General features: G+C 49.0%; 1 protein-coding gene across 8 annotated transcripts in view; it reads right to left on the bottom strand.

Annotated features, from left to right (window-relative positions):
* The window catches only part of FRMD4A (FERM domain containing 4A), a 647,838-nt gene that overhangs the window by 288,801 nt on the left and 342,318 nt on the right, over positions 1-16,719 (bottom strand). The window contains exon 1 of one of the 8 annotated variants that reach the window (XM_051820847.2): positions 16,236-16,392. The exons of the other annotated variants lie outside the window; for them this stretch is intronic. Within the exon in view, the coding sequence (XP_051676807.1) occupies positions 16,236-16,274 (39 nt within the window). The 5' untranslated portion in view covers positions 16,275-16,392. Of the gene's footprint in view, positions 1-16,235; positions 16,393-16,719 lie in introns of those variants that run through there. 8 annotated transcript variants of the gene reach the window in all.

Raw genomic sequence — 16,719 nt, 5'->3', positions numbered from 1 at the left:
AGTCTGCATCAGTAGTTTCTTTGGATGGCTGAGACGCAGCCTTGCTACAAGAGACATTAGCCCAGGCTAAGTTAACCCCATGCACCACCAGCACTCAAAGTATTTCCATTCTATGAAGTGGCTTCCATGGAATTTAGAGAAGTCTTGGTTGGTACTCTCAGGAATTAGCACTTGCTAGTGTGACACTCCCTCTGGGTACAAGAGCCCCCATCAGTGGGAAACAGAGAGTCTGTTCAATCACAAGCTACGATTTGTTTTTTCCGAAGACCTGATATCAACAGGTGATATGCTCACTGTCCTGCAGGGACCTTCTAGAAGAGGGTGTGTTAGACACCTGCCAACTTGTGTCACAGCAGCTGAGCTAATATTTTTAAGCATGTACCCCAGGTGTCAGAAGCCCTGGAGGCAAGCTAAATAAAGCAGTCCTTAAAACAAGGCCGCGCCCACCTCCTCTGTGGTCCAAACATTCAGTAAGAGCAGGTACCTCTTGCTCTTCCACGGCCCTGCCTGGAGTAGAGCGCCTAACCGGGGTGGTGCTGGCAGTCTGCACCCCAGCTCTTTCTCAGAGAACTCGGCAGCTGTCAGAGAGGGGGAACTGCAGGTTATCCGGTCCAGCTCAGCAGACTCAGGGGACTGGCCCTGGTGTCGGGACATAGGTTAGTCTTGACTGCACTTTCACTCTACAGAGCTTCAGTTACCTGCAGCTAACCGTGCTCTGAAAATACTAAATTGGAAATTTCAGAAATGAACGCACACATTTCTAACTTCAGTGTTGTTCTGGGCAGCATGATGAGATCTCTCGCTCATGCTGCAGCCCACCCTGGACAGGAAACATCCCTCTGGCCAGCGTAGCTGTACTGTATATACCACCTGCCTGTTAGCCCCTGTCACCGTACTGCTATGCTTGTGTCCAAGGAACCCTCCTTAGCTTAACAATGGCCACAAAGTACAAGTGGAGGGATGGTGGCCATTCAGACATGCTGAAGAGAAGCCGTGAAATGTTAAGGTGAAAGTTTAATAGAATAATTTTTTAATTTTTTTTTATTTGAGAGGCAGAGAGAGAGAAAGAAAAAGAGAGAGAGAGAGCTGATTTATGCTCCAAATGCCCACGATGGCTGAGACTAGGCTGAGCCAAAGCCAGGAGCCCGGCACCCAGTCCAGGTCTCCCACATGAGTGGCAGCAGCCTAACCAGGTGAGCCATCATTGCTGCTTCCCGGGCCCACAGTAGCAGGATGCTATCGTCAGGAGCTGAAGAGATGCGTGTCGAACCTAGGCACTCCCATATGGAGCATTTTAACTACACGGTTAAACACCTGCCCCACAACCTTTATATTAGTTTCCTTATAAAGGAAAGAGCATAACATAGACAGGAATCAGTACTCTTCCTGATTTGTGGCATCCTCTGGGGGTCTTGGGGGTATACCCCCCATGGATAAAGAGAGACTACGATATATACAATTCAGTGGCTCCAGGACACATGCTAAGGCAGCCTGTCTGGCACAGTGTAACCAACTGCTTGCTCACCTGCACTTCCCAGCCTTTCCAGAAGTTGGGTGTGGTCATGGGACCAGGCCCTGGCCAGAGGTATGTGGGTGGAAAGGATAAGTTTCATTTACTGAACTGGAAGTCCAACCCCTAACAATTTCTCACTGTGACTGTGCCATCCTCTGTACCCCCTTGCTGGCTACAGGAGGAAGGCACAGACCCTGGAGGAGAGCAGAGTTACAAGATGAGAAGGATTGCTCTCATTGTCAGGAAACTGGCGCAGTTCTAGCCAGGTGGCCGCATGGCCCAGCTACCTGAGCCAGGCTCCACCCCCATCCTAATGGGATCTGCTGCTCCTGCTTCCCTGCCCGCCCTCAGGCAAAGTATTAAAAGGGCCTATTGCTGAACACGTGCTCTCTCGGTTTTTCTCTCTTAGCTCGCCTCTCCTGCTCTCTGCTTTCCTCTTCTCTCCTTGCTAGCTCCTCTCCTCTCTGTTTCTTTCTTATACTCTCTTTCTCTCTCTTTCCCTTCGCTCCGCGGTCTGTTGTGTGTTCCCCAATAAACCCTTTCCCTTACTCCGGTGTTCTGGTGTGTTTTGCAACGGCTAACCTTAATATATTACACTCATGGAAGGCTATCTACCAACCCAAGCATGTCTATGATGGTAAGTCATTGAGAATTCCAAGCTATCTGCTGCAGAAGCTAAAGTTACTTTGATTGATGTATTCTGTGTTAAAATGGACTGAGCTGGGCCGGCACCGCGGCTCACTAGGCTAATCCTCTGCCTACGGGCACTAGCACCCCGGGTTCTAGTCCCGGTTGGGGCAACGGATTCTGCCCCGGTTGCTCCTCTTCCAGTCCAGCTCTCTGCTGTGGCCCCGGGAAGTCAGTGGAGGATGCCCAAGTGCTTGGGCCCTGCCCCTGCATGGGAGATGAGGAGAAACACCCGGCTCCTGGCTTTGGGTCAGCACGGTGCGCTGGCCGCAGCGGCCATTGGGGGTGAACCAACGGAAAAGGAAGACCTTTCTCTCTCTCTCTCTCTCTCTCTCTCACTGTCCACTCTGCCTGTCATAAATCAATCAATCAATCAATAAATAAATAATGGACTGAGCTGAAAAGTCATCGCTAGTGGGCCCTGAGGTCGAAATTGTTACCTGGTCCTAAACGGCAGCTTCTCTCAGGCTCTAGGCTATGTGGCCATAAGAGGAAATACTCTTCCAACTTATAAGGATGACAGAGAGACCACATCTCCCGTTTCCATCTTTCAAAGGGAATTAGCGTGACATGAAAATAATCAGATTGCACAATGATCATTCATCGGAAACCCATCTGGTGCCACGATGAGCTCATACTCTTGAGAATGAGGAAAATTTCCATCTGACGCTGGGTGCCGGGGCTTCCAAAACAGGCCAGCTGGCACCAGAAATGTGCACTGGTGGGTTGGGACAATGGTTACTAGAGTGCCCAGGAGTTAAGACGCATGGACAACATTACCACAAATGATTTAAAATACATTATATTTATTAAATAAGGCCACAGGATGGTAGACTTAATGAATTCGGTGCCCTTGTCCTTCCGTCTGCCGTAACAACTTTGGGTTGGCATATATTATTCCTGCCCATCTGCCTCCCAAGCCCTCTGCCCAGTTAACTCTCACTTATCTTAAAAAAAAAATCTCTGCTCAAATACTATCTCCTAGGAAGGCTTTCTTGACGTTTTAGAAAAGGCAGGCTCCCCTGCTGTTCTCCTCTAGGTCACTGGCCACCTTGTCCTCAGAATACTCATCTCCAATTTTATTCGCACGGGAATTTGTGCGATTATTACACTAATGCTGCTGAGGGAATGAGTGCTATCAGAGGTCCGGCACTAGAATGCAGCCTTGGTAAGACTGTGCAATCTGATTGGTTTTCATTCACCATCCCAGCTCTAGAAACTAGCATGACTGGGCACTTGGTGGGTGTTCATGGATTACTTGTTAGATGAAGGAACAAACACAGGAAGGAAGGAAGGAAGGGAGGGAGGGAGGAAGGAAGGAAGGAAGGAAGGAAGGAAGGAAGGAAGGAAGAAGGAAACAAAATCTTCATTTAGTGAGAAGCTGAGGCAGAGGGAGCTAGATATGCCATAATAGCTCCACTGCAAAGTTAGGAATACGATTTAAGATGCTTGACTCTCTATCTGCTGCTAGCTTTCTTCTTCCAAAGTGTGGGGAGCAGCCGGACTGGACTAAGTTACTGAAATTAAGACTTATTCTATGCATCTGCTCTCCCACAATATGGCGCTGGGAGAGAAGTAAACAGCTTCCGCACAGCTGCCTCCAGTTCAACCAATTAACTGTAGGACTTGCTCCTGATTGGAGAGCAGCGTACTCAGCCGAGTTGGGATTGGCGGAGGGGGACTATAAAGGAGGAGAGAGACGGCATGCACCAGGAACATCTATGGGGAACATCTAAGGGAACCCGTGCAGCCCCCGAGAGAGCCGGCCGGCGGTGTGCCGCTCCCCTGCGGAAGTGGGGAATGCGGCCAGGGGGAACTGCCCTTCCACGGAGGTGGAAGGGATAGTAGCCAACCCGGGAAGAACCAGCAGCAAACCCGGGGAGGGCCGAGCGGACGAAAGAACAGCGCAGGGTCCTGTGTCGTTCCTCCACGAAGAGGGGGAGCGACATAATGGTGCCGTGACTCGGATATGAAGCCTAGGCAGGGTTTAGTGTCGTTCCCCCATGAAGACGGGGAGCGACATAATGGTGCCGTGACTCGGATAGGAAACCTAGCTCGGATAGGAAACCTAGGACGGATAGCAAACTTAGGAGGGAAGAAACGGGAAGAACTGGGAAAATATCGGAGAGAGAAACTAGCAAACAGCCTAGGGAAATTACCGGAGAGAGAGACTAGCAAACAGCCTAGGGAAAAGCCGGACGAAAAGGGTGCCGGAAGAAGCTATTGAAAGCCTAGGCATAGACTCGGATACGGACTACGGGGGGAAGCTGGGAGAAATCTCTAAGGTCGAAAGCGAAAGTGAAAGCTAGAACAAACAGATTCGGACGCGGACTGTGGGGAGAGGCCAGGAGAAATGAGGGAGGAATATCGTTGGAGGAAAGCTTGGGGAAACATACCGGGTAGAGAAAACTGTTAGGGAAATTGAAGCCGCGGGGGGCAGGCCAAGGCGGAAACGAAAGCCACTTTGGGGTTCTCAGGTTAGCCCGGGAATAGGGGGCGAAAAGTTGAAACCAGAAGCTGAGACGTAAGCCAGATTGGGATCCGTCTGATTAGCCCGGGGAGCAAAGGACGGGAAGCCAAATCGTGGGGCGGAGACGTACGCTGGGTTGAATTCGCCAGGCTAGCCCGGGGAACTTAGATTGAATCCTAGTGGCGGACACGTGAGCTACGCTGTGTTACTCGCGGAAGCCGCTGCGTGCAGAGAGAGCACGGGGCGTGAATAGATAGGGAACGCTGGCGTAGGCCGTGGTTCAGACGCGAAAGGGTTAAGCGTGGAGACCGCGGAGCGCGCGAAGCCGAGCCGCGCAAAGCCGGGAAGCTGCGCAGATGAGAGAGGCGCGCGGGCTGAAGCGGCGCAGAGCCGGGAACCCGCCGGCGGGGCGAGGTGCCGGGAAGCTGCGGGGATAAGAGAAACAGAAGTTTTAGAAGTAAAGTGAGAGAAATAGGAATGCTGGAAGATAGAAGTAAAATGGGAGAAATAGGAATGCCCGGAGATAGAGAAATAGAGAGAAATAAGGCCTCCCCTCAACATGCCAATTAGAAGGCTTGGATTCGGTCTGCCCGATTAGTGAGGCGATGAGCACCTGGGCGGCTAGCCGCAGGTCACCGAAGACAGGCACGAATTAACATCAGTAAAGCTTCCCCACAATGCAACAATTAGGAGGCTTGGATTCGGTCTGCCTGATTTAAGGCGGTAAGCGCCAGCAAAGCTCGACCAGAGTGTGAGCTGCAGGTCGCCGAAGATAGGCACGAACCAACACTAGTGAGTCTCCCCCACAGTGGGGCAATGAGAAGGCTTGGATTCGGTTTGCCTGATAGGTCTTGTAAGTCCCCTGCAGGCAGAGCAGAGCATGCGCTGCAGGGCACCGAACACAGGCACGCATCAGCGCCTAAAAACCTCCTCACAACATGGCGAAGAGAGGACCCGGATTCGGTTTGCCTGATAGGACTTGTAAGAGCCTGTGGCAACTCTAGCAAGTAGAGCAGAGTGTGTACCGCGGGACACCGAAGACAGGCGCGTATCAACGCCAAAAATAAAAAGAAAGGGGGATCTGTGGGGAGCAGCCGGACTGGACTAAGTTACTGAAATTAAGACTTATTCTATGCATCTGCTCTCCCACAATATGGCGCTGGGAGAGAAGTAAACAGCTTCCGCACAGCTGCCTCCAGTTCAACCAATTAACTGTAGGACTTGCTCCTGATTGGAGAGCAGCGTACTCAGCCGAGTTGGGATTGGCGGAGGGGGACTATAAAGGAGGAGAGAGACGGCATGCACCAGGAACATCTATGGGGAACATCTAAGGGAACCCGTGCAGCCCCCGAGAGAGCCGGCCGGCGGTGTGCCGCTCCCCTGCGGAAGTGGGGAATGCGGCCAGGGGGAACTGCCCTTCCACGGAGGTGGAAGGGATAGTAGCCAACCCGGGAAGAACCAGCAGCAAACCCGGGGAGGGCCGAGCGGACGAAAGAACAGCGCAGGGTCCTGTGTCGTTCCTCCACGAAGAGGGGGAGCGACACAAAGGACTTTGCTGAAAGAAACGACTGCAAGTAAACTCCTGTCCAGAGCCGGTCATCCCCTTAGGACGAATGTCTAGCAGGGAGCCACTGAGGAGGGCTCAGAGGAGACCAGCCACTCTGTTCTCCGAGCCGAACACAATGCCCTTGTTTAGAATGTGAAGATGGTAGCACACACATCTCGGGGCTGTCAGGAATCAAAACCAAAAGGATGCATTAAAAATATTCTGTAAATTGGCCGGCGCCGCGGCTCACTAGGCTAATCCTCCGCCTAGCGGCGCTGGCACACCGGGTTCTAGTCCCGGTCAGGGCACCGGATTCTGTCCCGGTTGCCCCTCTTCCAGGCCAGCCCTCTGCTGTGGCCAGGGAGTGCAGTGGAGGATGGCCCAGGTGCTTGGGCCCTGCACCCCATGGGAGACCAGGAAAAGCACCTGGCTCCTGGCTCCTGCCATCGGATCAGCGCGGTGCGCCGGCCGCAGCGCGCCAGCCGCGGCGGCCATTGGAGGGTGAACCAACGGCAAAAGGAAGACCTTTCTCTCTGTCTCTCTCTCTCACTGTCCACTCTGCCTGTCAAAAAAAAAAAAAAATTCTGTAAATTACTGAAAGATCTGCATAGTTCTCTTGAAGTTAGAACACGTGAAAATGTGTCTCTCAGATGATGAAATTTTGAAAACATACATGTTTATAAAATGCAGAACATTTCAAGGATGCTAAGAAAACAGACTCTCTACTTGGTAAAATAATCTTGTTGTTTTCAAGGAAATAGCAGAAACAATAGTTTCTCCATTAGCTCCACCCCTCTCCTCAAGACATAATTTAAGGTAAAAATTGGTTACTCTGGGGCAGGCATTTGGCTTAGTAATTAAGACATCAGTTCAAGTCCTTGCATCCCACGCCAGAGGGCCTGAGTTCAGGTGTTGGAAACTCTCTCAATTCCAGATTCCTCCTAACATAGACCCTGAGAGGCAGCAGGTGATGGCTCAGGTAACTGGTCCCTGCCACCCACACGAGAGGTCAGGGTTGAGTTCCTGGCTCCCAAGTTTGGCCTAACCCAGCCCTGGTCATTGTACACGTGTGAGAGAGAAGTCAAACAGTGGCTAGATATTCTACAGGGCCAGCATTGTGACACAGTGCATTAAGTTGCCACCTGGATACCCCCAACACCAGTGCTCGTTCCATTCCCAGCTGCTCCTCTTCCAATCAAGCTCCTTGCTAATGTGCCTGGGAAAGCAGCACAAGATGGTTCAAGTACCTGGGCCCCTGCCACTCATTCGGGAGACCCGGATGAAGTTCTAGGTTCCTGACTTCAGCTTGGTCCAGCACTGGCAGTTGTGGCGTTTGGGGAGTGAACCAGTGGATGGAAGATTTCTTTCTCTTGGTCTCTCCCTCTTTCTCTGTAACTCTGCCTTTCAAATAAATCTGAAAACAAAACAAAAATCCTGGATACTTCTCTTCCAATGGGATTATTATTCCTGGGTTTCCTGTAAATAGAACTCTGGAAGCCCTCACTGTTGGAAGGTAGTTGGATCTGGATTAAAAGCGCGACCTGAGTTGATCTCCGCAGTACTTGTTTTTGGCAGAAGATCAGCTTATGCGGGGAGGGACAGCCCCAACGTGAATGGTGACTGATTTGCTCACTGGTGGCTACTTTTAAACTGTCAAAGTACTCTCACTGGAACAAAGGAAATGCTTCCAAGGAAGTGGAAAACATCTTGTCAGACTCAAAAATATTTTATGAACAAAGTAAAAACCAAGCCATTCTGTTATTTGGAACAAGATACTCTCCACGTCAAGGAGGAACAATTTAAAACCTTGAGAATGAGAGTTTTGCTTTTGGTCCCATTGCATAGAAGGGACTCCGTGTCAACACAAGAAAACATCACTGCCAAAGATGGGGTGTGTGAAGTTCAAGCACACTGGTGGAAACAGAAACGCACCATCCTCTACTGACAGGCACCAACAGCCTTAATGAGTGGCAGAAAGTGCTAAAACAAACAAATGTGCAGACTTGACAAAGACAGCTAATAAACTCACTCCTTGGTGCATGCCTCCCCCCACCCCCACCAATCACAACACATGTTGTAGATCATGGGAGAAAAGCTGAGCCCACACCACATGGAGGCATTAAATAAAACAAAGGACATCGCCCTTTGAAAACATACATTGCCGTAACGAAATGATGAAAGGGAAACAGCAAAAATAGCAAATTGAGAATCAAAGCCCCACTTGGCACATGTGGAAGCATTTGCTTGAATCGTGGCATAACCCATCGGGCCCAGAACGGTTGTTTCAGCTGTTTCAGAAGATACAAATGAATCACTGACAACCCAGCCTCCCTTTAGAAGAGCCGCTAGCCATTAGGAGAAATGGCTACTGACATCCAAGGTACACATGCAAACAGTCGATAAAGTTGCAGCTTCAAAAGAATCCCACGTTTAGAAGCATACTTCCTATTACGCAGAAAATCCACAAGCTGTTCTCTGAGAGTAAAAAGCCCATCTGAGGCTGAGAAGCGATCCCACGTGTGGGAGATCTTACAGCGTGTGGGATATGTGGTTTTTCTAGGTCACTGCAGGCCTGGCCCTCCGGTACACACAGGGCCAGCGTTAGAGCCTTAGGTTAGCATTGCTGTACACATTAACAGCAGCAACAGAGAGTTCCCAAATTCCTAGCACTTGGGTGGCCTCTAAGCCACTGGTCTCTAGTTCCTTCTAGAATCAGTGCAGAAGGATGGACCACAGTTGGCCTTAAGACCACGTTACATCCAAGTGTATCCAACCCTACTTCTTGGAGGAAGGTGGGGGTGTGCCTTGTGACCTCCTAAAACCAGAAAGAGCAGAGCTATGTTGCCTTTTTGGTGCATTGCCAGCCGGCATTAGCAAAATAAAACACTGGAAACAAAGTTCACAGGTCTTAGGAAGGGTGATGTGTCTAAAAATAGACAAAAAAATTTCCAAAAAGAACAGCAGTAATAAGAAAAAAAAATCCCCAACTAATGATATCCAGCTTTCATAAGTAATAATCTAAAATGTCCTGACATGTGCCACACATATGTGTTCTACATCTTTGAGACCAGAAGTAATTTCTTTCTTTCACTCTTCTGAAAGTTTGGATTGCACACCCTTGGGGAGGAGAAACTGGGAATGGGCACAGAGAGCCATTCCCCACGAAGCTAATGACACTGCTTTCAAGTCTCCAATAAGGATTCCTGGTAAGACATCCACATGGTCATTCTTGCAAACGTGAGCTATTCCAGTTGTCATCAGGATGACTCACGTCCCTGTGCACTCTGGCCCTCTGCCTGTTCAACTTCTCTTCTTGGTCAGGGAGCACCGGGATGGTCGCAGGCGTTTTCTGGAATTCAGCTTAGGGGAAGTCAGTTTGGAAGGTCGACAGGAATTTCTGTCCCTTAGGTGGGCTGTGCTGGTGGAGCGGCGGCTTCCAGCAACAGCCCCTACTCCTAAGTGCCGACCAGGAAGAACCAGAGCCCTTCTCTTACAGAACTATTATCACGATGACCTGGCTATGGAGGAATGCGGCCAGTGGAAGGGAAGTAAGGGTAAAAACGCTGAGGGCCATCGAGAGCCTTCAAAGAGATCTTCCAGTCTTCAGACAGGGAAAACTGTTAAGATGAGAATTCAGTTTTCCTAATCCCCAAACGTAGGAGTTTTTCCCTGTAAGGAGTGTATCTAATAATAATTATAAAAACACCACATAATTAAATGGACTATAATTGGATTTCCCCACAACTCCTGCATTCACAAGGCACACATCTGTTGTTCTATCCTAAACAGTATATTCTGCTGTAGATCACATATAAAAGGAACCTAAGAGGAGTCTTCCCAAATTCTATGATAATTCTAAAAATTTGCACCATATTTCTAATGACACGTTGTGAATCTGAAAGAAATCTTTGTAAACTGCCAGTAATAAAAGGACAGATTTTTTTTTTTTTTTTTTTTTAAGGAAAGAGAAGGCCGGTGCCGCAGCTCACTAGGCTAATCCTCCACCTGCGGCCCCGGCACCCCAGGTTCTAGTCCCAGTTTGGGCGCCGGATTCTGTCCCGGTTGATCCTCTTCCAGTCTAGCTCTCTGCTGCGGCCTGGGAAGGCAGTGGAGGATGGCCCAAGTGCACCTGCATAGGCGACCAGGAAGAAACACCCGGCTCCTGGCTCTCTGTCTCTCTCTCTCTAACTCTGCCTGTCAAAAAAAAAAAAAAAAAAAAAAAAAAAAAAAAAAAAAGAAAGAAAGAAAGAAAAGAAAAATGGAAATAAGCAATAATTCTGGTGCAAAAGTTTTTATGAAATCCAGGTGTGTTTTTTTCATAACAGGCATTCTTCATGAACTTTTTGAAGACCTCTGCCATGTAGCTGTCTTATATTGAGAACCCGTGATTTTCCTTTCACACTGAAGTTTGTATAATGTTAAATGATTTTTTTAATTTCTTTATTTGAAAGTTGGAGGTACAGAGAAAGAAGGGCAGCAGAGAGAGAGAGACTATCTTAAATCTAATGGTCTAGGTGCATCCTTGTGCTAACGAAAGCGGGCAACATTTCATGAGTGTTTCCGATGTGCCGAGCCATGAGCTGAACTGGAAGGGCATGAATGAGTCCCTCTGGTCACCTTGTCAAGGTCACTGCCTATGACCCTCAGTTTTTAGGAGGCACATCATCCTCTGTTTTTTGCACTGTGGATGTTCCCTGACTTGGGATGAGGCTACCCTCTAATAAAACCATTGCTAAGTGGAAAACGCACTGAATGCGACTGACCCGCCACACCTCCTAGCTGAGCAGCACAGTACAGCGCGCTGCCTTCCATGGTCTGCCCGTGATCAGGGAGCCGACAGGGGCCTCTGCTTGCAGCTGCTGCTGTCTCGTGTGTCAGGATGGGACTGCAGGTGGGCAGCCCGGGGCAAGAGCCAAATTCAACCTCTGAAGTTCTACTAAATGCATATCACTTTTGCACTATTGCGAGTTTTAAAATCTTAAGGCTGTGCATCGTAAGTTGGGGATGGCATCTATAAGCAGTTCCTATTAATAATAGGAGTCACATGTTAAGAACACAGATTGCCAGTCCCTGCCCTTATACATTCTTCTTTTTAAAAAAAATATTTGTTTATTTATTTGTTTGAAAGGCAGAGAGAGAGAGAGAGAGAGAGAAAGAGAGAAAATCTTCCATCTGCTGGTTCACTCTCCAAACAGCCAGTTCTGGGCCAGACCAAAGCCAGGATCCTGGAATTCCACCAGGGCCATGCTCTGTTGCTTTGCCAGGTGCATTAACAGTCAGCTGGATTGGAAGCAGAGTAGGTGGAACTCCATCTGCTGCTCTCATATGAGATGGTGTCATAAGCAGTGGCTTAACCCACTTGCCACAGTGCTGGTGCCAGACATTCTTATTCTTTAAGTCCAGGGTAAGGCTTAGGACATGATTTACATGCATACATACTATGCATATATAAGATACTCATCCCCTCTCCTGCCAACCCCCGGCACAGTGATTCTGACACTGCCTGTTAGGGCTTTTTTAAACACCCACTTACTACTTGATAGTATAAGGAGGCCCACTCAGCTCAGTCACTCTGTAGCTGGACTGCACATCAGAACCATCCAGAAAGCTTTTAAAAATACCAACACCCATCCCCAGGTCAATAAAATCAGAATCTCTGGGAGCCATGGCTGGGCATGGTTGTTCTTAAAAGCTTCCCACAGGGCAGGCACTGTGGCACAGTGGGTTAAGCCATCACTTGCCATGATTGAATCTCATGTTAGAGTCTCGGGTTCAAGTCTCAGATACACACTTCCCTGCTAATGAGTACCCGGGGAGGCAGAAGATGATGGCCCATTATTTGGATTGCTGCCACCTATGTGGGAGATCTGGATAGAGTTCCTGGCTCCTGGTTTCTTGATGGCCTAGGCCTGGCTGTTATGGGCATTTGGTGAATGAAACAGCCAAAGGAAGATGTATGTCTCCTTCTCTCTCTCTCACTGCAAATAAATAAATAAATAAATCCTTCTTCTGTCACCCCCCTTTTCAAATATTTTTCTCTTTTAAAAAAATTAAATTGGGGCTGGCACTGTGGCATAGCAGGTAACCCTTCTCAGGTGAATCTGAAATTCATCCAGTGATAGATAGTTATTGCTTTACCTAAGGAGACACTGTACCCTGAAAGTCCAGCTTAAATAAAATACATAAAATGGTCATTAATCACCGTATTAACAATACATAAGACAAGGCTGATGCTGTGGTGTAGCAGGTAAAGCCGCTACCCGCAGTGCTGGCATCCCATATGGGCGCCGGTTTGAGTCTTGGCTGCTCCACTTTCTATCCAGCTCACTGATAATGCTCTCAGAAGGCAGTGGATGATGGCCCAAGTGCTTAGGCTTCTGCACCTGTGTGGAAGCCTTGAATGAAGCTCTTAGGTTTGGATCAGCGCAGCTCCAGCTGTTGCAGTCATTTGGGGAGTGAACCAGCAGATGGAAGACACCTCTCTCTTTCAGTGTGTGTACATCTGCCTCTCTGTAACTCTGCCTTTTGAAGAAATAAATAAATATTTTTTAAAAAAAGCAATGCATGATGTACTCTCAATAAGTTTTTTCCCCTTAGGTTAAATATAAAAGGAGCACAGTACATTACACTTGATGGTAGCCAAAAAGGGCACAAGCGATGGGAGCACCGTCCATTAAGAAACAACATTTCATGTTTATATATTCTTTCTTATTTGCAACTCCCTAGCTGAGTTCTTGCAAGGCTGTGAAACTATCACTCTGTTTTTGTGAGGGAGAAAGCCAATGCTAAGACAACTGAAATTTTTTTTGGGGGGAGGGGAACTTTTCCCAAGTAAAGTTAGTTACTTTATGCACTTCGCTCAGAGTCTCTATTTGTTGCGATGCAATTATTTTTGTCTTTGACTCTTCTGGGTAATGCCATGAGGCACTGAAGACAGGCCAGTATGGAGTGTACATCCAAAAGTTCTTGGAAAATGGAATTAAAATAAATAAAAGTTCTTTTTTGTGCAAAAAAATTTGTTTAAACATTTCTTTTATTTATTTCAAAGACAAAGTTACCAAGAGAGGTAGAGATAGAAAGAGGTCTTCCATCCGCTGGTATACTCCCCAAAGGGCCACAATGGCTGGAGCTGAGCCTATCCGAAGACAGCAGCCAGAAGTCTCTTTCAGGTCTCCCACATGGGTGCAGTGGCACAAGGACTTGGGCCGTCCTCCACTGCTTTCCCAGGCACATGAGCAGGGAGCTGGATCAGAAGAGGAGCAGCCAGGACTTGAACCGGCAGCCATATGGGATTCCAGTGCTGCAGGCCAGGGCTTTAACCCGCTGTGCTACAGCACCAGCCCTGCTGCAAAAAACTGAAATCAATGTAGTTTTTTCATAACACACAATCTCCATGAACTTTTTCAAGACTCATCCTGCATGTGGATTTCAGCATACTTTTGCAACCAAATAATCTTGCTTTTTAATTCCATTTCCCATGAATGTATCTGAAGTACTCTCATCTTGTTTTAAAGGTCCCCTCGTGCCCTCTGCTTGCCAGGAGACACGAGGACTGAGAGCAGTCACAAGCTGCCAGGAGTTAAGAAGTCTTGTCTGGAACCCGTGCTGACCACCCCTTGGTCCCTGGCAGCTGTTCTTTGCTTTTGGTTTCTCTTCCTCCTTCCAGCCCCATCAGCTTGGCTCTGCAGTTGGCTAACTGGGCTTTGGTGCTAACCTCACCTCCCAGGTTGGTGAACCGGTCCAGCATAGACTTACTGTGCTGGCTTTCCCCTCAGAAACTGCTTTCCAGAGCGGTCTGTGGGATGATCTCCCTGCTGCAGGCAAGGCTGATGGGCTAGAGGAATCTGCCCCATGGCTGACCTGCCCGCCTCGGCCAGACACTGACCGTGGCCAAGCACGAGAAGTGATGAGCTTGTGTCGCATCTGTCCCCAATGAGGCCAGGCAGAGAACTACTGCTGGGCTGGTGTCTTCTGAAATGAACTGAACTGCATTGGGGTTCAGCAGAATAAATTCCCTTCCAGGGCTGGTGTTTTCCTCGCTATCTTTTATCAGTAATGGAAGTCCTGAGTCCCCAGAGGTGGGGCTAGCCCACCCTGCTTACTGAGAAGCCCGGTTTTTATATGATTTGATGAGATGTGAGAGAAGACAAACAGGGAGATCAAAAGAAAGTAGGAAGGGGAAGCAAGGAACCAGGGCTCCCAAACTCTCATTAGTCACAGCAATAACTGGAAAGCCAGAATTATCTTTATTATCATCTGAGAGGCACAGAGGAGGAGAGAGAGCACACGCATTCCCTTGAACACTGGTGTGCTCCCCAGATGCCCACTGTGGCCCTGGGCCAGATGGGAGGGGGCAAAGCTGAGACCAGAAACGCAATCCAGGACTCCCGTGGGTTGGCAGCAACGTACTAGGAGCCATCCCCACTGCCTTCCAGAGGCTGCACTAGCAGGAAGCTCAGAGGCAGAGCCTGGAATCAAGTCCAGGCACTCCGATTTGGGACGTGCGGGTCCTAAGCAGTGTCTTACCGCCAGGCCAAACGCGCAACCTGAATGAATGAACTTGATTAAACAATTACCCCAAAATTCCATGCTAGGGGACATCTGACTCCAAACTGAGATGTCCAAAACAGCTTCAAATGAACAAATCATCCACATCACTGTGAGAATTCTCCAGCTGGGACATACTCCCTACTGCCCCAGAATGCTTTCAGATTCAAAACCTGTCATTGGAAACATGTAAATTTTTCAGATGGTTGTCAAAGTTGGGAAGATTTCCCTGAAGTTCCCCTTATACAAGATCTGTTATAGTTAATGCTGCTATTTATAGTAAAACGGTAGGTGCATGCTCATCAAGCCCAAGAATTCTGGGAAAATATCATCTCCAGACATCATGTCTGCCCGTAGGCAGACGAAGAAGGGTGGCAGGGATTGTGATGGTGGTGGGGGCGGGGAGCATTGTGCCAGCATCTTGAGCACACTGTCCAAGGAACTATCCTTTCAGTCCAGACATTCCACTGGGAGGGGCTGGGGGAAGGGAGAGCCATGCGGTCCTGAGTAGTTTAGCCATTATGGTTCATTAAGGCTTTATACACTGCCAAGTGATGCTTCAAAATACAAAAGCCAGCTGTGCCTGCGTGGTTGCAAACTGTGTGGTGAACCAGTGATCAAAGAGACAGAGGGTCAGACCATTCAAGTTGACTTAATGAAATAAACTGTGTTACGAAAACCCAGCCGCTTCGGGGAAATTGGTGATCCGCCCCCTCGAAGAAGCACGTGATGCTCTGCCTCCCTCCCGACCCCTACCCTAAGCAGTCTGGCTCCTCTCAGGCTGGGCAGAGATGTGGCACAATGCCACCCATCCAGACCCATGGCTAAAAGAGCAGATGCTTTCGTCTCCTCTTTCTGAAATGCTCCCCGGCCAACTGATACCCCAAGTGCCACCCTCCTGCAGATATGGGCATAAGCTATGCGCAAGCATCTGATTGCATATGCTGCAATAAAATCCACTGAAAGACAGGGGTTGGAAAGAGGGCAAGCCTGGATATTGTTGCTGGTGCTCATCCGCCTTGCCTGCTGTCCCACATGCCACATGTCCCTTACCAGCTTGTCACTACCCCAACACACAGGCACCCACATGCTTTGAGAAAGCATCACCCCTTGTGAGAGGAACATGAGCTGGTGAAAAGAGCATCCTTTGTCTTTGGAGCCAGAGAAACTAATGTTTAAGCCACAGAGCACTGCCATTCACTCATTAAGCAATGCTGAACAACTTACATCCTTCTCCATCTCCCCAGCGGGGACACACACACACCAGATATAGAAGTGTTCTGAAATCTCATGGAGGTCACACTTTCAGAGCACCTCCCACAGTACCTCACCCCAAGGAGGTGACACTCAGTTCACATCAGCCTGCTCCCCTGAGTCCTATGCACGGATGATCATAGATCCATTCCTTCCCCTACTGCTCCACGCCGCTTTCTCACAGTGCAAGGAAACAGAACAGGAGATCTGGGTCCCACCTGGTAGACAGCCCTGCAGATGCACCATGGTCTCAGCATCTTCGGCCAGTCCTCAGCGCCCGGCCAGTCGGGTCCCAGCTACATGGGCAGATCCTCAGAGCCAAGCAGCCCCGCAGCCATGCCAACTGAAAGCTCTGCCTTTGCCCCTCTGGTCCCAGGTCCCACAGAGAGGGCTGTGTTCTTTTAGTAACACAAAGTTGCAAGGTCACTGCGATGTAATCAGGCAAGAAAAAAAAAAATGCAGCCAAAATAACTCAGCTTCCTCTTTGCTCTCCTCTCCCCCTACCTTCCCTCGCTGCTACCCTCCCGGATCTTGAGAGAGTTTGCCCTCAAGGATTAGCAGCAGGCTCCTAAATAAAAGTCCTTCCTCCCCGTCTTGGGGGACTCACCAGGGACAAGGTCAAGATCAACCTCAGTGTGCGGAGTTGCACATCCGGGCCTCTAGGTGCACTGCAACACACACGGAAGCTGGCAGGTGAGAACA

The sequence above is a fragment of the Oryctolagus cuniculus genome, chromosome 13, assembly GCF_964237555.1.
Source record: "Oryctolagus cuniculus chromosome 13, mOryCun1.1, whole genome shotgun sequence".
Taxonomy (NCBI): Eukaryota; Metazoa; Chordata; class Mammalia; order Lagomorpha; family Leporidae; genus Oryctolagus; species Oryctolagus cuniculus.
The sequence above is the reverse complement of the archived record's forward strand: the minus strand, read 5'-3'. Positions and strand labels throughout refer to the sequence as shown.